The sequence below is a fragment of the Aythya fuligula genome, chromosome 1 (assembly GCF_009819795.1).
Source record: "Aythya fuligula isolate bAytFul2 chromosome 1, bAytFul2.pri, whole genome shotgun sequence".
Lineage (NCBI taxonomy): Eukaryota > Metazoa > Chordata > Aves > Anseriformes > Anatidae > Aythya > Aythya fuligula.
Window position 1 is genome coordinate 145,943,590 of NC_045559.1, and position 21,634 is coordinate 145,965,223.

The following is a 21,634-nucleotide window of genomic DNA, read 5'->3' on the forward strand; positions in this document are numbered from 1 at the left end:
TATTCACTTGCATACAGACAGCTCAGAATAAGGAGGAATGGCTTCAACATTCAGACAGACACACAAATGTAAGTGTTGAGTATTTAGTGGGATGCTAAACATGGCAAACGCGTGCGTTATGAGGAGCAGCAAACAGCTGAACTGCATCCAGCAGCTGTTTCAGGAGAAAATTTCTGGGAAAATCCACAAAGAAGCAAAGTAACTGAATGCACTGATTGCTGTACTGGATGAACAAGGTTATTTGTATTTCCCTATTCTCTTCTTCCCCTCCCTCAAAAGAAATTTCTGTAGAATGGTTTCTCTGAAGAAAGTTTTTAACTTTCAGCCCACACTCCTTTTAGCTCTTCAGCCCCACACTCCTCACGGAGCTGCAGGAGGTGAGCACAGAAGAGCTCGCTCATCTCCAAACCTTCAAACTGCTCCCCATCCATATACCAGGATATCACCTGCCTGTTCATTGTCCTCTTCTCTCTGCAGCACTTTGCATTGGGCTTTTCCTTTCTTTTTTCCCTCCCTGTTCCTGCCCTTTTTCAAGCACTGGCAGATAGGTAAGGTATTTCCAGTGAAGGCCCCTCCTGAGGGCAGAGCAGCCCCTTCCTCCTCACCTTGGCTTTCTGCAGAGGAGCCGAGCCCTGGCTCCTGCTGGGCAGAGAAGTATTTGTATGGCTACCAAAGTCAGCCTGGATGCAACCATCAGAAAACGAGGAAGAGCCAGGGAAAAGACAGACAGAGAACAGTACCAACGTAAAGGCCTCCAGCACTAACTTCTTCTCGTTTTGTTCCTCCAACTTTCGTTCCTACAATGCGATCGCTGCAGAAGTCAAGCAGGAATACCCAGGGGAAGGAAAAAAGCCCCCGTTGTGCTTTACCCTTTTCTGCCTGCTCAGACGCTCTCTTAAAACATCTCAGCAGAAACCACAAGCAATGCAGGAGGGTTTACTGAAGCCATAGATAGCTCTGTTACACTCCATGCTTTCAGGAAGCGTTGCACAGCACCCAACACTAGCACCATTACCATGTACCGGTGCGCACAGAAGAGGTGTTTCATACCTGTCGTTCTTCAAAGGACATCCCAAGGGCCTTAAAAACGCCTTCTACGTAGGAAATAATGCTTCCATACACAACAGAGCTTCTGGGAGAGCCGCCATCCTGTTTAAAAAACACTCAAAAGAGATTGTCCAGTCAATACACATCACAGAGCTCGGCATCTCTCCACAGCCGCGGCCGCGAGGGAGAGCTACCGCTAATTCGATAGCTCCACCTCTGCCAGTAAAACCTGCCCCAAACGGGAACTTTTACGTGGCTATAAAAGCACCTCCAGCAATCCCCTTTGTGCCGTGAGGGTGAAAAGATGCAAGTAAATGGGGGAGGGGACGAGCTTATTACCAGGCGAGGAGGGGAGATGCGTGCAAGCACAGCGCGTTGCACGTAAATTGGACCTAAAAATAGCACTGCTGCGCACGGAAACCAAACAGAAGAACAAAATCGCAGCTTCAAGGGCATCCTTAAAATAAAGGTCAAAAAAAAAACAAACCACCCTTTTTTGTGTCTTATTGATTTAAACAACATGAAGTCTGCTTTGAGATTGCTTATGGTGTTTTTTGTCGTGCCCTAAGAGCAGCAGCAGTGATGGACTAGTGTTTAAGGACATGGGTATTTCTTTCTCTCCTCTACATTTATTGCACTAAAAAAATAAATTCAAGATTAAGTGACAGACTGAAAAGAGATTTAAGGGACTAACACTTGCCTAAAAAAGAATAATGATATATACAACCAAATTAGCAGCTGGTGCTGGATTTTATCTGGTATCTCCACCACGGTCTGAGATAAGCCATAACCTACAACTTCCAAACTGGAAGGAGCTGAAGTGAGCTGTTGAGGAAAGAAACAGGCACGTGCCAACTGAGATAAAAATTTTGAGAAGATAAACATAACTCATTCCTCTTTTTGATGCGAATTCACTCAGTTCTTAAGGAGAAAAAGCACCCACATGTTGACTAGGAGGTAAAACAAAAAGCTGCACTGCACCCAGAGGAGCGTCAAGACACCAAGACCCAGCTGACAAAACGAATTCAGAGAAAACGAGCAGCGACCAGCAATACGTGTATTTACGGAGCAGTAATGCTACTGCAGATCCCTACTGCAAACTGGCTTAAGCCAGGGATCTGTTTGGCGAGTGATTTTGTAACGAGAAGGGGCAGATGGGGCTGAAGAGGGAGTTTAAAATCGGCACCAAAACAAGATCAGGAGGAGGCAGGATGTTTAAAGCAATGAGCAAATTCTCTCTTAAAATTGGTTGTTGCTATATGCTCAACATCTCCTTCACAGCCCAACAAGGTGGCCGTCGTGAAAACAGCAATTAAGGAGCACAGCAGCAAGGCTGAGCTGTTTGCCTCGAGCGAGAAAGGGAGCTGTGGGTAAAAGAGAACAAGTCTTCAGACCCCCGAGAAGTGACCACCACCCCTTTCCTTACTAAGGCCAACTTCAAGGCATGGATACGAAGCAAAGAAGCAAGATGAGGCCGTAAAACCAGCATTAAAAATTAGCTGCATGTCACAGAGGCTTCGGGCCTTTCGAAAAGCCGAGGTATAAATAATATCAGGCAGCAGCAAAGAGAGATACTTTGGACACAGCGAGGCATAATACAATAGTCGTATATAATTCCTGCGCTACAGCCAGGACAAATGGGGACCATTAAGGTCAACAATTTATGGAGCTTTGTTTCTGCTGGTTTCTCGTGTGAACAATAAACTAATCTGTCTGCATTAAACAGTAGGACAGTGGACAGCTGTCATTTTCTGATCTCTGTATCCTAATGGGTTACCTTAGTAACAGCCTTAAGCTGTCTGTTGCCATGGTGAACGAGGTCCATAATTGCTGCAACAGCCCTGGAGGTGTCAAAGTCATCTGCAAGCGCAGCCTTCACGTTTACTTTTGTGCTGGCTAGCCTTCAAGAAGAAAAAAGGTAACGTTTAAGATAAGACAAACAAGATGCCAGCAGTAGGCTGAAGCCGTCAGCTAGCCGGGAGGAGTCACGGGAAGGACACCCGTTTCCTCCTGAGCTGCTCCGGGAGGGGAGATGCCGCGCCGATCAGGAGGGAACACATTTTTCGGGAAAAAACTTGACGCCTGTCAGACCCCAAAGCGCTAGATCCGTTCAATAAACACATCATTAATCACAGCAACCAGCCGCGGAGCGATGCTCGCCTTCATCGTTTAAAAACAGATGGAAAGCTGCCTTGATATGAAGCACATTAGCAGTTTTGCTACGTCCTTTTATTCTGGCAGCCCGTTCTTCATGCTGAGGGCACGCTTCTCTCCCAAAGCCACACTACGCGCGTTGCTCCAGCGCTTAGCGGGAGAGCTGGGCCGGGTCAGGAGGGAGTCCTGTGGGCAGGATCCGGCTCCGAGGCAGGCTCTGCTTCCCTGTTTCCTAGGGTAGCCAAATTCCAGCTCTATAGGGTGAGATAAAGGTCTATCTATAGGGTGAGATGTAGGGTGAGAGAAAGGTCTGGTGGAAAAGCCAAGCCCGCCTCACACAGCCCGTGGGCGGCCTGCACTCATCAGGCAGGGCCGCTTGGCAGGGCAGGGTGAGCTGAGCAGGGGGAACAAACAGCAAGCTGCCAACAATTGCTGGGGACTTTCTCTTGTACAAAGCTATATGAGCTGAATACTTATTGCCACTGACACGGGGATGCTGCTCCACAGTAAAGCTGGGGGAGCAGAGTTACCCGGGGAGCCTCAAGCTACCGTAGTACCTCTGGGGATGGCCTCAACCCCATTTTGCCTGTTTCTGAGTGGTTTCTCCTGGAATACCTGCCTCTCTCAGGGATCAAATGGCTGCTACCCTAAATCCATTCACCTGAAGCTATTCCCTGTGAGTTTCCCCTTCTCCATGCAATATCTATCACTTTCCCAAAATAAGCACTTTAGAGATACCCAAGTTTTGCCTTCTCATACGTCCTCCACTGACACTCTATTTTGGCTTCCTTACATGCCTCACACCTCTCAGCCTTATCCCTCACCAGCAAGTCCCCTGGAGCCTCCAGCTGAAGGACAGCTTCAGCTGCCCAATATCACAAGTAGCTAATTCACCCCCTCTCCTTGTGACATGCTCCAGTGCTCCCTATGAGACACAGTGAGACGCAGTCGGTACAGCCATGAGCTCTTCAATATGACTGTGCACGCACCACCAAGAAACTTGTCTCTCACTTCGTCTTCCCCTCTGATCGCACGCCTCAGAGCTGCCTGTACGTGTGGTGCTTCACTGCCTCTCCCACCCTAAATCCAGAGCACCAGGCTCCTCAGGTTTACTCCCAACACCATCCACATCTCTGGATTTGAGCAAGCTGCTCTAGTGAGAGGTGTCCATGCCCATGGCAAGGGGCTGGAACTAGGTGATCCCTAAGGATCCCTTAGAGCCCAAATCACTCTGTGATCCTGTAAGATGACCCAGTTTTTGTAAGGGACTCCAAAAGAGATTCTCCTCATCACTGCCAGGGTCCCAGCAAACAGAACATCTTCTTTCCCTATGAAATCTCTCCTGACCAGCTTGAGTAACCCTTCCCTCCTTCACACCAGCCTGTCTGCCAGTTTCACTGCAAGCTCCTGTACCCAAGGCTTGTCACTTTCCAGTTGTCTTCTTTCTCCTTCAGTCACTAACACACAGTTCTTCTTATGTCCTGGGTAGCTTTGCAACTTCAGACAGAGCTTTTCCTTCTACATCAGTCAGGAGGTGCAAATGTGCTTTTATTAGGTCAGGCACACCAGATAAACAACGTGATTGTACAAATACAATGCATTAAGTATAGCAGACTGTGAGGAAAAACAGTTGGCTACAAAATTAAAAATAAATCCACCCTACCCTCGGTGAGGGTAGCAGGGAAGGCTGCTTCCCAGCTCTTCTTCAACAGAACTCAGTATGTTGCGAAGTTCAGCCCTTGGAGCCTGCCAGCAATTTGCAAATTACTGCTCACATAATGACAATCTCTATCTAGAGGAAGCACACTTACCTTTCCCACAGTATGTCTTCTCTAACAGGGTCACATACCAGCTGTCCTTTTATATAAGCATTTGCATCTCTAATAAACGAGGAGATTGCCTGGAGAAGGTGCTTTGCATCATTCATGGTCTCGTCACTGAATTCTACTGCTAAGGACAAAAAAAAAAAAAAGACAAGCATTTTGTTATGGAGGATGTTGCTGTCACACATGGGCACGATACCCTGAGCCACGGTAGTTCCAGGAACACAAGTTTGTAGTCACTTGTCAGAGCAAACTTTTCTTAATTGCACATTTAATTAGCAACTCTGCTTTTCAAGTGCACTAGGTGAATTAGATCAACATAAGAGACAATCATTATATGTGACAACAAGGAACCTACTGGAAAGGCTTCAGACTGGTGTGAAGATTAGAAGCTCTCTGAGGCAACACCTGCTTGAATTAAAGTATTTTTTTCAGTATTGAATCTTTCTGCCTGGTTATTAATCTCACACACTTGGATGGGATGTACTTCTAATTGTCCCTCCAGATTAAAGCTGGGAGAACCCACCTTTGATCTCCCCCTGAATTTCATTCCAGTTTTAATTTAGGTAGACACAGTCAGCCTTTGGAGACCTCGGAAGACCCCTAACCCTCACCACTGACTGAGGAATACAGGCACTTACCTCTAAGGGACTGTGTCACCAGCACCTAAATGCCTAGAGGCACCCAGCATGTTGCAGTCTAGGTCTGCACCAGGTAACTTCACCGAGGACAGAAGCCAGATGCGAGCCCTGATCTCGGTGCCATTAGCACAAATCCCAAAGAAGCCGAGCTGTCCAAACAGACTTTCTGCAGGATTTGTCCCCGTGTAACTGAGGCGTTAGTCTGGACTGTATTTGTCAGGTTTTCCACTTGTGTGTAATTAAAAATCTGCATTCCTGGCTCATTAACATTGGTTTTAGAATTAAGCTTTACTAAGCTTTTAAAAAGACCGATGTAGTGACTTTTAGGAAACTGTGAGATATCGAAGGAGATCGTTTATATCCACTAAGATTACCCAGCTGATTACGCTGGTTACAGGGGCTCCGAGAGGAATACTTGATGAAAGTTTATTCTGATGAAGCTTTGATTAAAGCCATTCTTCTCCACTGATTCAGGGCATTCTTCTAACCCGCCCCGTGCTGCAAACGCACCACGGGGCACACAGGCTGCTCGAGCAGCTCTCCATCTACCCCTTCCCTCCCTGCCACGGAAACCATCGCTGCTAAATGACGAATAACAGAGTGTTTGCTGCTAGCACCAACTTTTGGAGACCTGAACGAGGAAAATGTTTCAGTTCATTCAAGTACAGAGTATCTCTGAGCCTGTTCCAGAGGCAAGCAGAGGGTTTTTGGGGTAAACCTAACACAGGTCACAAAAAGGCAGAAGACGAGCACTAGATCTACACAAACTACAGCACCAAAGGACCATCTCTGAAATATCCAGGGAAATCGCGAAGTACTGACCATGTGCTTGATATCCTCAGAACAAAAAACTCAGTAAGGAGAGCAGAGAGCCACAAATCAGCGATTACAGCATCGGCAGTGGCAGCGGCAGACCACGCTGCTCTTCTGTTGCACGTCTTATTTTCCCCCCTAACACCCCCGCTCAGCACTTGGCGTGCACAGCAGCAGACACGCAGGGCTAAGCTGGAGGCAGAAAGCCACACGTGGCAATGCCACCCAGCATTTGCTACCTGGCTTCTTTAAGCAGAGGAGCAAACTGCAGGCTGTCACTGCTGCAGTACCCGAGCACAGAGGGAGACGACTAGCATCTGTCAGGCCTCATTTCTCAGGCTTTATTTCCAAAGCCGTTTCACTGGTTGTGTCTCCTGGGCTGTTGTGTGCTCCTACTGCTAAGTAGCACCGATGGCTGCAGCCTGTGGTGACCTGCCCCCAGCCCCAGGCAACGCAGCCCCTTCTTCACAGAGGAGCTTTATCCTAGCGGACAGCACCTCCACGCTTCCAGAGGAAGACACCAGCCTCATCTGAGCACTCCTGAAGGCCTTTTACGGGCTCAATGAACGCTGCCCATCTCTCCAAGCTGATATTCCAGCAGGGTAACGTGTTCTCCTTCCAAGGCTGGGATGGCAGGAATCACCACCAACAGGCTCAGGCTGCAGGAAGAGTTTTAGGAACAGAAAGTGCTCGGGATCTCACCTCTAATAAAAATACTGTGGAAGCAGGCAGCAAGGAGAAATGCAGCGGTCATCTTTGAACTGAGCTGACGGCACGGGCACGCTCTGACTCACCGCACAGTAAGTGCCTGGCTCTGCCCGTTTGTCTGACAAGGGGCCTGCCTCATCATGTGGCAGTGCTGCACACCTTCCAGCAACCCGTATCTGCCTGCACAGCGGCTTACTGGCATTATATTGACACAACACCACCGCTTCCTTTCAGCAAAGCCACCTAGATTTGCACAGGCAGCCTGTTTTTTTTATCGTAGGAAGATATTTATCTGAGAAGGACGTGGCGATTCTTTGCCTTACTTCTCAAGTTGGTTCAAAGGCAGCCAGGAGCTCAGGAGCAGTGCAGAGAGGTGTGCAGGCATCCTCAGCTGCAGGGCTGCCCGTGCCATCCCTCACCCCTGAGGCAACTAAGGCAACCCAGCCTCTCAGCTTTTGTTTCTAGAACAAACACTTGTGTGACAATGCTGCGGGTGCCAGCCTTTTTTCTTCATCCTTTGTTTTATTCACTCCAGACTCCCACCACTCACTCTCCTATTATTCCAAACTTCCAAGTATTTCAGGAACACGCAGCCTTCCTGGTGCCTTTGGCTGCCTTAGGAAAAGCAAGGCTCCGCCAGGCAGGTAGCTCCTGCAAGCAGCCAGAGGTATTAATGAGCAGAAAGATCTCCCGGCCCAGTAACTGCCTGTCTGTGGGGATGCACAGCGTGTTAGGCATTAGCAAAGCCACAGAGCCTTCACCACGTCAGTTCTCCCAGTCCTACTGCTAGGTGTGCTTTATTTGAGGCATCTGGAGGCTGGATTAATAACACAGCAGGCGTTTCAGCGTGCTCCAGCATCTCAGCACAGTACCAGGAGCGCTGACAAATCACATTATCCGCCAGCAGCCATGGTGCTACCATCCACTTTTGGCAGATATCAATGAACTGGTTTAAAAAAAACCTGGTGCTATCCACACAAAAACCTCCTCTGGTTAAAAGCAGCGCCTGCCTGATGGCAACACTCTGGTGGAGAGAGAGGGAAGCCAGCAAAATTCCCCCACAGCTTTCCCTGCCAGCAGCTCCTGCCAGCTTGCCACGATCATCAGCTCATCAAGTGTTCGCCCAAGTGAGCTGCACCGCCCTGAATGCCGAGCAACTCCACGGGACAAAAATAAAATAAAAATAAAAAATTATTAGTAAACCCTTGCCGTACCTTAGAGGAACGGAAGGTAAAGCTCTACCTACATATGTCTCTAAAAGCAGTTGGTTGTGACTGAAATGTAACTGGCTGCAACAGATGCAAATCAGAGGTGCAGGTAATTCATTAATTGAAAGCGTAATTAATTCCGAGTTGTAATTAACCTCAGTTTCAGGAAGGTATTTAGACAAACAGTTAAGTGCTGCTCTTGGTAAAGATGCCTTCCTAAATGTCAGCCTAAGAGCAACCCCACAGAGCACAGAAAACCTGCCCGCTTAGGGTGGGAGCTGCGGGGCACGGCAGGAGGAGCCCCCTCCTCTGCACCACCAGGTCTCCGCTCGGGGAGCTGTGTGTGAAAAGCCAGGCGTAGCTTTTCCTTACCTGAGCTGTACCTGCTGCGCAGACAAAACATCCGGAATTGATCCGATGAAGACTTCTCCAGAAAATCCTAAACTCCACCCAGAAAAAGACAGCTTTAATATCGCGTCAGATCATTTCTTAATCTGTTGTTAATTCTCTTACGCGGGTTTTACAGAATATTTCAGACAAATTGGCATTACAAAGAAACTCTGTCCTTTAAATTAGGTTTAAAACTTTAAATGAGAAAACTTGTTCAGAGTCTGAACTAAATAAAATCGAATTCCATCGACATACAATATGATATATACATAGAATATATAAGTATACATGTAATGTCCATCACAAATATAAAACACTGAAAAATACTTTGTTAGGATGATCAAATGTTTATGCATTGAATAAAGACCTGTGCACAAAAACAAACTAAAATTACTAGACTAAGAGGTGGATACAAACCTACAGGAAAGGACAACTCCTAAGTTTTTGCAAAGTTTCTGACAAAGAAAAACTTCCTGAAGAAGAAAATGAGCATACCTTTTCTGGAGGAGTAGCTTATGAAGGAAAACAGGGGAGTGAACAAAAAGCTTTTTTTTAAAAAAAAAAATATATATATATCACTGCAATTTATCTACGCTAGTTGTGAAGCCTCATTAATTTCACCCTGCTACTTATCTAGCTTTAAAAATAATTTACTATCCCGACAAAGAACTATTTCAGTGCTTGGAAGGGACGCAGATAAAACATTCAATCCCTTGACAGCTCTGCTCTCAGCAAGCCGGTTGAACAAGGTGGCAGATTAACTGAACATCGCATTCCTGCCTTTTTTTTTTTTTACCCCCAATTTGCAAATTGGTGCTAGTAAATTTGTAACACTGAAGTACCACTGAAATAGAAAATCGTAAGGTGAAGTCAGTACAAGAAGAAAACACAGGAAGTGTCATTTGCTTAAAGATGCACATTTTGGAATTTAGCTTCTGCTGCCAGACTAAACCAGCCTGAACACTGAAGGTAGCAAAATGTCAGCTATGTGCAGTCTCTCAAGTGAAAACAGAAATAATTGAGGCAATCAGTGCAAGCTAAATCAAGAAACAGATTGTGAAACTAAGTGGTCTTTTTTCTTTTTTTTTTTGGGGGGGGGGGGAAATAAACTTAACCCATAACTTTATGTACTCAGTGTTCCCAGAAGCTTTATGCGAATACACAGAAGGAAAACAAAGTCAGTAAAGTAAGGAAATAAATTCCACTGAGGAAAACTTTGAATTTGGGAAGGGGTCATCCAAATTGCAGAAATCAGTTCTGCGTTTCATTAAAAACAGAGCACGGAGGAAGAAAGTACTCGTAAATCTTTCCAAGCGGGTTGCTTGGCCGTGCATTATCGCCACGCACTTGATTTTGGAGGTCAGAATTAATAGCCTTTATATAAAAAAAAAAAAAAAAAAGAAAAAAAAAACACACGAACAAGGGGGAAGAAAAATAGCGCAGCTGGACTGAGAGCATCCAGCACGGCTGCAGGAAAGGAGAGCCATGCCTCAGTGGCTGCCAGGAATGCGCTCCGCGCTCCTCTGCCACCCGAGACAAAGGAAAAGCCGCCGGCACCATCCGAGGCCGTGAATTTTTCAGAGCACAGGCACGGAGCTCCACACAGGGCTTAGCGCCCAGGCTGCAGAAAGACTGTATGGGAAGAAATCTGGCTCACTGGACTGAAAGTTACTTGCCGGAGAGGATTAATACTTGCTCACCATGTCTAATCGCAGAAATTAAAAGAAGAAACCCACAAGGAAAGGGAGAAGGCCCTGAATGTTTTGTTGCTGAGCACATCACTGCTGGCTACAAAGAAATTTCTGCGTGCCTCCTGCACAACACTTTGCTCCATACAAAGAAGTGCCACTGCACAGATGCAGGGGAGCATTTCTATACATTTTTTTTCGTTGTGTGCATTGCATTCACAGCCACTCCTCCACTCTGCATCTGCTTGGACTCAGGAAAGTGCTGTGAAAATGGTGAGGGATGGATAATTTTCCTAGGGGAGGAGAGGCTTAGCTGTACACACACGAGACGAGATGGGAGAATTCAGAATAAAGCAGAACTCCCTTTAAAAGGACTGTAATTAGTCTTCCGAGAGGGCAGAGGGGAACGTGTGTGCTGAAACAGCCTCTCAAGCTTTGTCTAAAGGAGGAAAATTACCCGCTTCGAACAATAGGTGTCAGCCATCGCTGGAGCTGAGATGGTGTTAAGTACAGCGTATCACCAACATGCTGACACAAACCCTGCCCTGCGCTGTGCCACAAACTTTGGCTCAACCCCTTTGTGGGCCTTCGGGGAGGAAAGGAGAGGATCCACAAGTGACTGACTCACTGAACTGCTTCTGGTGAATGGCTCCTTCTCTCTGACACGGTAAAACAGGACGTATTTGTGCAGCTTGGAGGTATGAAAAGACAAAGGTTTCTGTACATCATCAAAAGGTGACAGTTAAAAAAAATAAAGAAAGAAAATAAAGGAGAAGACAAGAGCCCATTATGATAGTGTAGTTGCAGAATACCTGATAAATTACTAAGAAAATGCTGAGACTATGTCACTTCTCACCTAAAGCAGGACAAGGAAAAATATCCACCCTTGCCTAAGTCCCAAAGTCATACATGATAGATAAGTGTGCAGAAGAGAACACATTATTGCAACGCAGATTTCTGGTACTAGGCACAAATGCTGCTCCTACAAACACTCTCCACTCAGTGAGACCCAAGTTATGAACAATCCCTGAGTCACAGCAGGTTTCCTGCGTCCCAACAGAGTAACAGGTACATCTGCATTAGAAAAACACCCTGCCTCACTTCTTCCACTGCACTATAAGCAAACGCTCATGTGTTTTCTCAAAAGAAAGCTGTGATTAATACTTACGTGTTACATACATACATCTCTTCAGCTCACAAAAATAGATTACCTTAATTGTTATGTAGTTTTTTAATGACTTGGACATTTTTTCTTGACTTCCTTTAACGTGCAAATGCCCTAGAAAAAAAAAAAAAGAATTGGGATAAGTTAGTATTCTTCTCAATGGGCAGCGAATGAGGGAAAAACTCTGGAGTCTCAGGAGGCATACGCTGAGATGGACGTGTGCCAACCATCTCAATGCAACATGTAAATTATTGTTCAAAAGCTTGGCCATGCCACCCTCAACATGGGCTGGGTGAATTTTAAAACAGAAGAAAATGTTACTCAAACAAGAACCACCCTAGGAGCAGAGACATGAGGGAAAAATAAAAGAAAAAAAAAGTCTTCCTTAACCAAATTGATAATGAATTGATAAAAAACAAACAATCAAGCACTTTTCAGTCTTCACAGAAAAGTACTTTACCTGTTACCTTGGACTTCCCAGAAATGTTTTAAGACTTGTAAAGATCATCCAATTATCCTGCAATACGATGTTCTTGAAACCCAACTTTCTGTATGTACTACTCACTACTATTTTTTTAATCCAAAAGTGTATCGTGTTAATCCAAAATACCTCAAGTGTAAAGTTTTCTGTGCATCTCCTGTTCTGAAACTCGATCTACCAAAAATTTGGAAGGATTTGGTTGCCAGAATGGATTAGAGGGGATAAGGAAGACACTCATATCTGAGGATCTGTTTTCTGAAGTTTGATTTTAAGAGATACCATAAAGCAAGTCAAAGCTTTTGAAAGGCAACTGGTAGATTTTGCTGCTCAGAAGTAACTTTCTGAAAAAGCCGTCTGTGTTTCTTCTGGATACTTATGCCAGAAAATCTGACAGGAGCTTATAGTCACAGAGAAGAGTTAGTGAGGAGTACTGTACTTGGGAAATGAAGTCATGGGCACTATCCGGGAGCATGTTTCCTCGAAGTGGGTCTAGTGAAGGCAGTGGGGAGCATCCAAGGTGGCCAACCAGACCTTCTCCCCGCGTGCTGAGTCCCCCTGCACAGCTCTCAGCTGTGCCACACCCAGCACACGTGCCTGTTAACCACAGCCCCTGTGGTGTGGCAGCCCTGGAGCACTCCAGGCACAAGGAGTGTGTCTGCGTGGCACCAGGAGCTGCATGCTAACGCTGCTCAAAGGGCAGCTCCTTCACACAGGCATGGCATGTGCAGGGTCCCTGCAGGTCCTCCACCAGGACTCATTGCCTTCTTGCTGCCTTGGGGAGCTGGTGAGGTAGAAGGAAAATAACAGGGGGATTTAGCTGGTAAGGAAACTCGTCAGGCTGCTCAGCTGAACCCTGCTCCTAGCAGGGCTAACTTCAAAGCCAGATCATGCTCAAAATTGCCCAAGTTCTGCCTGAAGAAAGGGATTCATTTGTCTGCTCACTGCTGGGATGCAGTGTAAAGAAAGAGGGGAAAAGTTATAGCTGCGATGCCTAATTGGAATTAATTTTAAAATGTAATCTCTAAGCACTAATACAGCTTTCAATAGCTGCACAGACCCTCCATTTGCAGGGCTGTGATGCAAGAAAAAGGAAGTAATGATCTCCATCCCACTTAGAGTAAGCAGAGCTTGGCTTCAGGATAAAATTCTGTCAAAGCAATGCGGGAGATGAGGCTGTATGCTCCTGGACCTTGTCTGCACTAGCCACACCACCAGCACTGATAGAAGACATCAATTATTTACAGAGCCAGAGGGATGCTGAACACAGAGCCAATAAAATGCTACTCAGCACCATTTCAGAAATGTAGTTAAAAGCTTTAATTGGCTTCTCTTATTAATAGAGTAATCCTGGAAGTTACCAAGCTCCCACAACTAACAGTTTTCAGACACTGTTAACTGCAGAACCCAGCACTTAACCCTACTCAGATGCAGATTTTTAAGCATGAACTTTCCTTACTCTTTAACAGCACACCAGCAACCTTGCATTCCTTCAGATACCTGCTGCCTCCGGGTGCTCCTCAGGGTGGACGCACTACACACAATTACGGCTCCGTTTTCACAGATGGTGGAAGAGGTTTCACATCTTGTGAAGCAGCCCAGTCTGATGCTTGAATTTTGCATCACTCTGCACAGCGCTGCTCTGCCGCCCTGACTGGAGCCCTCTCCCTTCTCCAAGGGGACAAAATTCCCAGCAACTCTTCCAAAGAGAAAAGCAACCTTCTTGGGCCTGCTGAATGGGCATGAGAAGCGTCTGGTTTCACCTCCTAGCTCCTTCGGCAGTGGTTCAAGTCAGTGGGGATTCTCCTGGGGAAAGCCACCTCCAGTCCCACCTCCACCACCTGCACAGCTAAATTTGCACAGCACCCTTTCAAGGATAGCAAAGAATCAAGAGTTGTATGGATCCAGGACCAGCTACAACAAAAACCTACAATTCAATAAAAACCTCATTTTCATGATGTTTAGTCCTGACTGCTATCAGGTGAGGCCATTCCCACTGCCATTTTTATTCAGGGCCCTGAATAAAAACATGCAGACTGCCAGAAACACTGGACACTTGTAGCTCTAACAACTAAAACAAACCCCCCATACACAAACTTTCGCCAGTGGAAAATGAATAGCCTGGGTATGATTACTTATTGATTTATTTAGCTTTTGTGAAGCTGCCTAAATATTGACTGACTTAACTGTAGGCAGCCCAATTTCGAGCAATTTGGCCATGTTGTCTTAATAAGGCACAGGTAACACCTGAATTTGAAGTAATACTCCTCTTCAGGAGCCTCAGCGCTTGGAATGGTTTCATTAAAGAATCACAGAATATAAGGATTTTCATAACTTTGGCTTGGCGCTCTTCCCAGAGCACAAGTAGTCTAAAAATAAAGTCCTTATAAGAAGATTTATCCCCAGTGCAGGGATTTTCTTCCTCTAATGGGGATTGCTTCTCCAATTCTGAGCCTGCTAAAATTCTGAAGTCTGTTACCAGAATAAATTGTTTCTGAAGCTGATTCATTTGCCCTAAATAATTCACGTTATCGTCCTCCAGCAACATTTTTTGAATTAATGAATGTAATCTGTCAGCTCCTGGAGAAGCTCAGCACTCAAACTGCCCTTGGAATCAAGCTTTTATTTTTTTTTCTTCTTCATTTTCTTGAGAAAAGAAATCTTGAATCCTCTTTATTTGCTTAGTTTCAAAGGATATTTCCCCTATAGTTTTGACTCCAAGCTAGAGAACTCAGATTAACTGTATTTTTTTTTTTGGCAGAGGGCTCCAGCTGGCAGTAGCCAGTGTATTGTCTATCTCATTGGAAGCACAGACAATTTCCCAACACTTCAGGAGTGAAGCGTACCCTGGAGGATGCACCAGCCTCTGGACAGCTTCTGGTAACTTCTAACAGCCTCTACATTGAGAACTGAAACTAGAATTTGGTATTAACCCCAAACAGCACAAATGTATAAAGGCTTCAGTAATTCCCAGGGTGTACCACAGCTCCACAGCTCTTGCTCAAACAAGCAGCAAGAGATTTTACACAAAGTGTTGTTCAGCAAGAAGAAAGGCAGGTTCAATCTGCAGTCTGTTGCTTTTGGTCCTTTGGAGACCATCCAGAACCACTACAACTGCAATAGGAAGAAGAAACTTCACAGTTTCTCCCAGAAGGACGCTGCCAGCCCCATCACATAACAGCGTTGTTCAGAGCATTGCACAGCACAATCTTCACTGAAGCATTACTGTATAAGGCAGCAGCTCTACACAGCAGCAATATCATAATGCTGAAGACCAAGTGAATAAAAGACACTTTGCTATCATTTAGTCAGGCACAGGCAGCAAGGTCACTTCTAGGGGAAAGAGATGCAGAGGTCTGTGGCATCGATGGGCTACCCCAAGACCAAGTCGCTCACCCAGCAGCAACCTCTTTGGTCACGCCTGAGCAGACTAAACCAAAGTGTCTGACTCAGTCTTCGGCATTAACCTTGCACCTCTTACTCATCACTCATCACACTGCTACCGGAGGATTTAAAAAAAAAACAAAACAAACAACAAAAACCCACAAGCTTCTCAGAAGAATTTAAATAGTTACAGGTGCGTGAATCATGCATCAGAGCTTCCAGTTCATTGCAGCAGAGCATCTGCTTGTTAGGTTTCTCCCACATTTCAAAACATCCCAGCTCAGATGTTTCTCTACAGAGTCACAACCGTGAGCTTTGTTGGCTCATCAGTTCAGGCATCTCAGCCTTCTCTCCATTCTTATCCTTCAGGAGTACGGAGTCTTTGTAAGAGAAGAGCCTTTTCCCTGTATCCATAATTACAGGCTATTTTACTCAGCACTCCACTGAAAACTGTCTTTTAAGCTCACAGGCAACTGGTGCTGAGAGATGATGGAGAGCTAGACTGGTTTATTCCAGTTTCAAAGCTTCTAAAACACTATGATCAGCTACCTGTCACCTTCCCTCACCTGCCTCCAGATACCGAGGGTTCTATCTCAAAGACAGCAGGAATTTCTATTTTTAGGAGGCCATATAGAAAAGATCAATTCTTTTCACCCTCTTCCAGCAGGACTGTCACAGCCAAAGTAAAATTGGAAAAGAAACTGTTATCATACCCAGTGCCCTCAAATTTTGCAGAAATCAAGTGAAAGGAGATGAGATTCTGCTGGAAGAACTTTTCTTTCCACATTTTTAATTAGGAATAAACGCTGTACAGATGATACTTAGTATTTCACTGTAACCACTTAATAAAGGCATTCGTTCTACAGTTTCAAGATTCACTCATTTATGTTTCTTCTTTTAGTGAGGACAGAACTTGGTCACTGCAGTACAGTATCTGTTTCTAAGGTTTTCTTCCCATTTCATGCCATACAATGTCAAACCTTAAAAAAAATAATAATAATAATAAAAAAAACTTATACTTGTACAGGCCTCTCAGGTGATTGATATTTCACTTACCAGAATGCAGAAAATAATTCCCCCACTGCTCGCACTGATGATACACCTCGCACTGCGCGATCTCATTTTCATGATGAGGAAACGCGAGATCTATTCCCCCAGAATGGATGTCCAGCTGCTTTCCAAACACTGCGCTGTAACAATAATTTCCTGGTCAGCAAGGGGAACGCTACAAAAGGTTTTTGTAAAAGAAATGCAGAAAATGATAAGGTGAAACATCATAAATATAAACACATTATTGACTGATTACAGTTTCAGATGAGGATTTTACACAGATCTTAATACCAAAATTGCAGTAGAACCTGTGTGGACAGGACCACAACTGCCTGCTATTAATCTTCCTGCCTGTATGAGCAATTATTTTTCTAATGTAGATCAAAGAACGGCAAGCAGGACATCTCCCTTCCTTGTTCTGCTACGGTATCAGCATCAGACAGCTTCCTTCATCTACAGACTAAACAACTTCAGAGATGAACGTTTCTTGAAATTTGGTGTTCCCATGCTTTATCTTGTACCTTTCCTGTTAGAATTCAGGCAATACTGTACACAGTTATGACAGAAAATGCTTAGTCCTACACTGTTATAAAGTCAAAAGAAAATGCCTAATTCTGGACGCATGAGAATGAGACTGAAGAAACAAATTCACTGAAAAGCCAGAAACCAAAGGAGAAACAACACTGCCATGCATATTATCTATCTCTAAGTGACCTGTTGGAAATGCAAACCTCTCATTCAGTCGCAGCCTGAATTACACACGCACATGGGTTAATGACAAGGGAATTACCTGAGCCCCTTGCCTCTGATTCTCCCAAGCCCACTTCTCTAATTCCAACAGCAATGACGACTCCGTGTGGGTTACCCAAGGGCTTGCATGGCACAGACATCTCTAAAATACTGGTGGTTGGAAGGAAGGTATTCACGTGGCAGTATGACAAACCTCTTTCTGGTTAAGCCTCACAAGTCAAGGCTCATCAAATGTATCCGCTGCTTCATTAAGTCCCTGCTAGGTCATGCTGGGCAAGCTGGTCACTTTATTTTGCCTGCCTCTTCCACAGAGGATACTTAACCAGCTCACAGCAAAACAAACCAATGCTAACTGCACAGGAACTGCAGACACTCAAGTTGGGGAAGACACAATGTCTATGCAAGCAGAAAATGAAAGACAAGACACACATGTGCACTTTGGATACACACAGTCTCTCCTTATGTCCCACTAACAAGTTGGTCCTGGATAGATGTCGAAATTTTTGTCCCTTCTTGGGACAAAACACCCAGGCTCGTGATGGCACTGCAGTTCTAGTTCACAGAGCCACAGAGTGGTTGAGGCTGGAAAGGCCCCCTGGAGGCCACCTGCTCCAGCAGGGCCACCCAGCGCAGGCTGCCCAGGCCCATCCCCAGGCGGCTTTTGAGGATCTCCAAGGAGGAGACCCCACAGCCTCTCTGGGCAGCCTGTGCCAGTGCCCCGTCACTTGCACAGTGAGAATGTGTTTCCTGATGTTCACAGGGAGCCTCCAGTGTTCTAGTTTGTGCCCACTGCCTCTTGTCCTGGCACCAGGCACCTCTGAAAGGAGCCTGGCTCCATCTTTTTGGACCCTCCCTTCAGGTATTTGTAGGCATATATCTTTATAGGTTTTTACATTTATAGACCCTCTCAGTTTGGGGCAGAGAAACAGGAGAAAACTGAAAGAGAGAATGGAAGACAGACTGTCTGTGGCTATGTCTAAAGCTCATACCCCACTGCTTCTTCCTGCCTGCTTAAAAACCAGATTAAGTGTGGACCTTCAGAAAGAGACCCCAGCTTGTCCCTTCCCTCTTGCCACCTGGAGGCAAACACTGTCCATTGGCAGTTTCCTCCGACAACACAAATAAGAGCTGAGGAGAGGGAAAAAGATCTACAAAATGCTCAGGGACAGGAGCTGCAGCCCATCTCTGACTGTAAGTGAAGCTCCAGATCAGACCTGAGTCACACCAGATGGTTCCCTCCTTCTCCAGGACTAAACTAGAGACCGATGCCCTTCACCTTCTCTCTCTCTCTCTCACACACACACTTCAAAGATATTTCAAAATTAATTCACCTAACTTAAAGAGCTTTGAGATCTTTGGCAAAACAGACAAGTAGTTATTAGATAAAATGGGTACTTGAGAGCTGACTGTGACAGTACAACACCTCAGGTAACTTACAAAAATAAGCTCCCTGTTCCTCATAGTCCCAGACTACCACACTTCTGCTCTCCACGGGTAAATTCCTATTTACATGGCAGGAGTCTCATCACAGCAAAGTGTACAGAAAATATATACATACTCTAAATAGCATCACATTAGCACATAGGCCACTTTGTAACAGGTTGTCGTTTCTTACCTAGAGTGCACTTCTGTCATAGGTTGCACTCCAAATGCCACATACTTTTGTGCACTTGGGTTGCTTTAAGAACTGTTCCACAGCACTGAAACTATTTAGTGACATAAAATCACCTTTATAAATGCTTTTTGCTAGCAGGTAGTAATGACTAACGTCCCTACATGCACCAGCACGGCCTATGAAAGAGAAACCTGAAGCAGTTGTTCCACCTACTTTCAGCTTGGGTTCAAAACTCTCAAGTTACACATGGTCAGATCTCAGTAATTTCTTATTAGCTTTGAAAAAAAGATATGAAACTAATGCAAAACTAAGTACCACTACCAATGTTTCACAAAGGAAGAGTTAAAGCCTCTTTTTTCCAAACACAAATTAATAGGTCATAAATTGACACTTCATGGGACAAAGTATTCCTGTCCTGTAGAAAAAATAAAACAAAACTCTAAATTCTGAGCAAATTCTAGACATCTCTAAGCAAACTGTTACTGCACACAATTCACATCATGCCCACAGAATATACTGCCACGTAGAAATCTGAATATTTAGTAGTATGGCTGGCTTTTAAAGAAATCTGAATAATGATAGATGATTAGCAGACACATCCACAAGTGCCATTAAGATAATGTCAGCAAAACTTCCTGTGTCCTGATACAGCACTACAGGCTTGACTAGGTCCGCTGGAGATTACATGACGTGGAAGGGAGGAAGATGAAAGAGGTCTTTCTTAACTTTCACAAAAACTTCAGTTACTCAATTCAAGTTAAAAGAGTCCCTAATCAGCTACGTGATCTTGCATGGCTTATTTTAAATGCACGCTTTTCTCTCTAAGGAGAGAAAGTGCCAAAATATAACAAGGCAGCTATGGAAAGTATTCAGATTAGAACTGGTGCTTTCTACTGATCATAAAAAAAAAAAAGAGCAGTACTGCTTCTACTACTGTAGTGCGACTGATGACAAAAACCAGCGATGGATTTAAAATACCAGAAATCTGACCTTGATATCGTGGAGCACTCGATGTGCCATCCAGGCCTTCCTTTTCCCCAGGGAGAAGTCCAGAATAACTCTTGAGGTTTGGCAGCTTTCCACAGCGCAAAATCTTTACTGTAGCGTTTATCAGTATCAACTACCATGGAAAAGGGATTTGTTAATGGGACATGTCTCAGAAAAATAAATAATGAACAAATGAAAGAAAGCAGAAATGTGCGCTTAGTGAACCATTCAGTTTTTATTTTCTGCCCAACTCCTTTTTCTGTGTCCTTCCTCCTTTCCTGCTTACCTTGGGCTTCCAGTTCCTTGATCAAGCTTTTGAAAAAAATAGTATGTGGAATTTGACTTCTGCAGGCTAAAAAGATGGATTCAAGATTCTTTAATACATCTCATCTTTTCTGTTCTTTTGGCTTTCTCTGGTTTTATCTCATTCGCTTAGTTACTTATCATCTAGTTTCCTAGGATATACAGGTTGGACTGCAGCAGCAGAAGAAAAAAATCCTTAATTATTTAACATTGCTCATCTGTTTTTATCAGCAGTGACGTTAGATTTACTTCTTTCCTCTACTTATTCCAGACCATTAACAAAAACACCATGTATGACTGGGTCTAAACCTACCCCTGCAGCATTCCACTACCAACACATTTTAATGATGATTCACAGCTATTTTCAGGGCTCTATCAGGTGGTCATTTTTCTTGATCCACTCCACTTGTCCTTTATTGATATTATGTAGAGGCTGTTTTTATTCAGAGCGTCATGCAATATTAAGCGGAGCACATTACCGAAATCCATTACACCTGCTTCATCATTCAAAATTGATAAGAAATAAAGGGACAGAAATATAACCTGAGCTCTACCAACTGAATCTTCATCTCAGCTTTCACTGTCTTGCCAAGCTCTGTTTGACCTGCATCTGTTGATTCCATCCCTCTCTTGCCTTTTTGGAGTATATTACTTCGAAAACAGCACTCTTCATCTTCTCAGTTATAAACTAAGGAACGGTCACTGAATCTTTAGAGATCAGAGTAAGTTCAGTAGTAAGTGAATTTGAATTGAGGGGAAGCAAGGTAAAATATGAATGATTGCAGCCATGAGACGCCTCTGGAAACATCTTTTCCAAACCCTAACCAGAGCTGGCTCACCTACAGCAGGCTCCCCAGGGCCTCTGTTAACCCTAGGGTAGCCCACAGAGTTAACAGAGCTCTACAGCCAAGTGCTTATTCATGTCAGAGAGCAGCAAGAGGGATCTCTTCATGAGATGCTGGTTATGACACTGTGCCCTGCAGCCACCACAGTTTGCTTTGGCGATGAGTGTGCTGTCTGGGACATTTAGGACTGGAAACGTTCTGGATTCGCAGAGAATGAGAGTGACCTACAATTCACTGGTTTTTAATTTCAGAAGAGAGGAGACGGCAGGCAAAGCCCTGTTTTGGCACCTGTCTGCTTCCAATTGTCACTAACAACACCCCAAAACCCCAAGAAGCTGGGGACCTGGTAAAGCAGAGCACACACCACAGGACGCCAGTTCTGAGTGCAGTTCTCCAGCAGCAAACAGGAGGGCACAGCTCCTCAAAACGCCTCCTGTGCAAACTCAGGAAAGGTAACACAGCACAATACAATGCAGGACATCCTCGCCTATATTCAGCTGGGGACCCCTATGCTACTATGTGCCTAGGATTAATCAGGAGGATGGTTTCAGCCTGTCAGTTACTGCCCCTACAGAACGTTCCCTT

At 44.9% G+C, this 21,634-nt stretch overlaps 1 protein-coding gene across 2 annotated transcripts in view; it reads right to left on the minus strand.

Annotated features, from left to right (window-relative positions):
• CARS2 (cysteinyl-tRNA synthetase 2, mitochondrial) overlaps positions 1-21,634 on the minus strand; it is a 34,360-nt gene that overhangs the window by 4,247 nt on the left and 8,479 nt on the right. Inside the window, exons 6-12 of one of the 2 annotated variants that reach the window (XM_032203945.1) lie at positions 19,905-20,034; positions 16,556-16,689; positions 11,684-11,751; positions 8,767-8,833; positions 5,013-5,151; positions 2,825-2,948; positions 1,051-1,149 (exon numbers count right to left, since the gene is read on the minus strand). In XM_032203945.1, the coding sequence (XP_032059836.1) occupies positions 1,051-1,149; positions 2,825-2,948; positions 5,013-5,151; positions 8,767-8,833; positions 11,684-11,751; positions 16,556-16,689; positions 19,905-20,034 (761 nt within the window). The remainder of the gene's footprint in view (positions 1-1,050; positions 1,150-2,824; positions 2,949-5,012; positions 5,152-8,766; positions 8,834-11,683; positions 11,752-16,555; positions 16,690-19,904; positions 20,035-21,634) is intronic. The other variant, XM_032203937.1, reaches the window with a different exon arrangement.